The following is a 3,871-nucleotide window of genomic DNA, read 5'->3' on the forward strand; positions in this document are numbered from 1 at the left end:
ACCACAATTCAACCATTTGGTCATTGAATTCAACCATATTATTTTTAAGGTCAAATTTGTTTCAGGGATTTTGCTATGTATGACACCTTTCTTGTTGTTAGTGTTATTATTATTATTATTATTATTATTATTATTATTATCTTGTTAGTTTTGTTTGGAGCAGGTCCATTATTCTCTTTCTTTCTGATGTACCACACTCTTCACAGAGCATCGGAGCTGCCGAAGCAACTTCCTGAGCAAAAGGTTATATTGGGTGGTTTTCCATTGCCTTTCTCGCAGTGGTTCAGGCAGGAATTTGTAATTTGTTTAAGGTGTTTTTAATAGCTCCCCTACTCTTCATGAAGGACACCGTGGGATAGTTAACATCCACCAAGTAATGCTCGCAGATGAGACTCCCGGCTTAACGTCCATCCAAGGGACGGCACACACATTGATAAATCATCCTACCTGACAGGGATACCTGCAAGCGTTTTGATATCAGCATATTCAAAAAATATTTCTTCCCGATAGTGCATGCAATCTGGGAGTTTTGTTTTTCGACCAAAAGAGAAAAGACTGCATAAAAATATGGCTTATTCACACTGGCAGAGACGTGGCCATGCAAAGGGTCCAGGCTCCTGAGCTTCATGATGATGTGCTCATACATAATTAATGGAAGTACAGTTCACCTGTGTGTAGCGGGGCCTGTTCTTTGGCTCAGCGTTCAGGGTTCTTCTGAAACTGTGCCAGATACGTTGGAGACTCAACTTTCACTTTGCTTTCTGGTCCCTAACCAAACAACCTGGCCGCTTAGCCTGGCAATGCTGGAGGGAGAATCGATCTAATGCGGCCTGGCCTTCCAATCTACCTGGAATTGCACTGACGTGAACCCGTTTGTCTGTTGCAGGTGATCGATCTATGAGCAGCTCTCTGTCAGCATCGCAGCTCCACAATGTCAATGTGAAAGAGCCTTTGAATCGAGTCCTCGGTGTGTATCTCTGAACTTTACATTTCTAGTCTTAAGGAGAAGTGTGATGTTCAACCTGCAGTTGTGATGAAATTGCTCTTCCTATGTATGTAACACTAATGGACACTAATATCATGTAATTGCTGCTGTGAAAAGCTATGGTGCAACTTCAGTGCATTTTAAGGCATTTGTGTCTCCAGTTGCACACACAGTCGTTGAGTAATAGTGCTGCAGTGCACCAAGATTTGAACCATAACCTACCCACCCCTCCCCCACTTCCATGTGCTTTGGTGCTTACCTCCTTCATGTCCACGCACGTGATTGTGCCCTTACGGAGCCACGGGTGACACAACAGACACCCGTTGGTTGATCCTTTCTTTCTGTGTTACGTTCCAGCCAATTTCTTCCTCCTCCTCTCCTCGACACTCACTCTGAAGACCGTAGGGCCGCAGACACAGTTCGTGCAGTGGTTCGTGCAGGAGTGCGTGGACTGTGAACGTGGCAGTCGAGGCAGCATCCTCCACTTCATGCCATTTACCATGGTACAGCTTACAGGCAATCTTTGTAAATATTGAATTGTTCAATTTGAACATCTAATTAGTTGTTTTTTTATTCTGTTTTAATCTGATCATTGGATATTTGTTTAGTTTATGTTCTTGCCTTGTTGCCTTGCTTGGCTTAAGCTGCCATTTTCTTCCCATTACGTTTGCATCTAGATATCTGAACTCACCAAACTTCCTGGCATGGCTAACCCCAGACTCATCTTGGCTATCACAGACCTTGGCTTACCGCTGGGACGTCGAGTTGCTGCCAAGGCGATCGCAGCATTTTAGTATGGGGATAATGGAGAGGGAGGATGGGGGTAGTGAGGCACAGGGGGGCGGGGGGGAGGCAGGGGAGGGTGGTGGGAATTGAAGGGAGTACAAGACATGGGTTTGGTTATGTTACCACTCATATCAGAGATTGTTCATCAGATTACAAAGTTCAAGTGTCCAAGTGATTTCATCAAAGTTCAACTCCACAATGTGACTTTATTCTAAAAAGTAAATTATGAGCACTGGTAATTTTTTTTTTTCATTTTTATACTCTGCTGTTACCTTGATCACCCCCATCCAAGTACCTTGGTTAACTTGAGATTTCATTCGAATCAATGTGCGTCTGGTCTATGAGTTAACCAGTTTATTTCTGAGATTTTTCTTTGCGCTGTAAATGTGACTGTTGATCTCATTAGCTCGTATATATATATATATATATATATATATATATATATATATATATATATATATATATATATATATATATATATATATATATATATATATATATATATATATATATATATATATATATATATATATATATATATATATATATATATTTTTTTGGAAATTTTATTGTAGTGAGGAGGTGAAAGTCTCGTGGATTAAATTGGTGATGCAAGACCTCCCACCACCAAGTCTTTAACAAACCACAAGCGTTTTGATCGAGGTGCTGTGTTGTCACGAAGGGATTTACAATATCCGGTCACACTTTGTGCAAGCCACGTCACATATCTTCTCTGATCTGAAAAAAACCTAGCAACTGCTCTCCACTGGAATTTGATTGACTGTTTTTTTCCCGATCAGAGGAGATGTAGCCACGCAACGCCAAGTGGTAGAAACCTCTCCACTCCTCGGTTCTACAAAATTCCATAAACAGATGTTTATAAGAAAATGAAGCACATTGTTCATTCTCGTGTTCATATTAGCCTTTCCCTCCAATTTGAGTTGAATACTTTCATTCCTCATAATTATGCAAGGAAATATTTGAGAGGTTGATTGCAGGAAGTGGCCATTTTTGCCACCACACCTGTGCTCTGTATGCTCACTTGACGATCTATCCAACTTGCAACATATTGTCCTAATTTTGCTAACAGTTGACATTTTTTTTTTTCGATTCGATTTATCAGTTGGGTTTCTGGAATCGTTGTATTGTTCCGAAGGCCTGCTGGTGTAACATATACTATCGGATTATTGTTTGTTTCTTTATTTTTAAATTTTCACATTACTACAGACAGGCAATCCCATTCAATTTCACCTCCACACTAATGTAGTGTGGTTCCTGTTTAACCATTGCCATCACCTTCCTCACCATGAGCCCAAAATCCTTGACCATGATGCAGTCAGTGCATTGTTGTTTTGAGAATTTCTTTTTTACAGAAACTGCCCCATAACTTTTGTTTTGCGTTCTCCATTCTTCAAACGCTGCTTGTGGAATTGTCTTTGCTGTTATTGTAACTTATCATGCTCAAAATTTTTGATTTGATGATGTCATAGATAACAGGAGCAACGGGCAAACTACATTAATTTAAGAAAGCTGTCTCATTGTATTTCCATTATAATGATTGACTGATTAGTTAAATTCTTTCCTTGATGTACAAACACACAATTTTGCTTAACTTTTTGTAGTCATATATATATATATATATATATATATATATATATATATATATATATATATATATATATATATATATATATATATATATATATCCTTTTTTTATATGCAGGTTGCAACTTTCTCACTGTAAATGAAATATGCATATTTGTACACTTTAAAAATATATTATATTGGAGTTGTGCACAAAAGCTTTCATTTTCTACCAAAATTCTCTGCTTCGTTATTATCCTCACCGAAGGATTCGGAGAGGGTGTTGCATTTTTGGTCCATTTGTTTGTCTGTCTGTCTGTCTTTGTCCGCACAGAACTTTCATGGTTTTCTCCGCATCCGCTTGTCGGATTGAAACAAAATTTTCACCGTTGGTGCAACTACTCATGTAGAATGTTTGAATGGTAATTATGATGTCATATGTCACATGGTGTGGCAGCCATTGTGGAAAATCGGAAAAACTTTGGACCTCTGTATCTCTGAAACCACACCAAGGAA

General features: G+C 38.9%; 1 protein-coding gene across 2 annotated transcripts in view; it reads left to right on the plus strand.

Moving 5' to 3' along the window:
- The window catches only part of MED24 (mediator complex subunit 24), a 66,181-nt gene extending 62,835 nt beyond the window's left edge, over positions 1–3,346 (plus strand). For both annotated transcript variants that reach the window (XM_085877782.1, XM_085877781.1), the window contains 3 exons: positions 887–967; positions 1,343–1,488; positions 1,663–3,346. In XM_085877782.1, coding sequence (XP_085733908.1) covers positions 887–967; positions 1,343–1,488; positions 1,663–1,779 — 344 coding nt within the window. In that variant the 3' untranslated portion in view covers positions 1,780–3,346. The remainder of the gene's footprint in view (positions 1–886; positions 968–1,342; positions 1,489–1,662) is intronic.
- Positions 3,347–3,871: the final 525 nt, after the last annotated feature.

This window comes from Eptatretus burgeri, chromosome 4, assembly GCF_056783735.1.
Source record: "Eptatretus burgeri isolate ZD-2024b chromosome 4, Ebu_testis_v1, whole genome shotgun sequence".
NCBI classification, from domain to species: domain Eukaryota; kingdom Metazoa; phylum Chordata; class Myxini; order Myxiniformes; family Myxinidae; genus Eptatretus; species Eptatretus burgeri.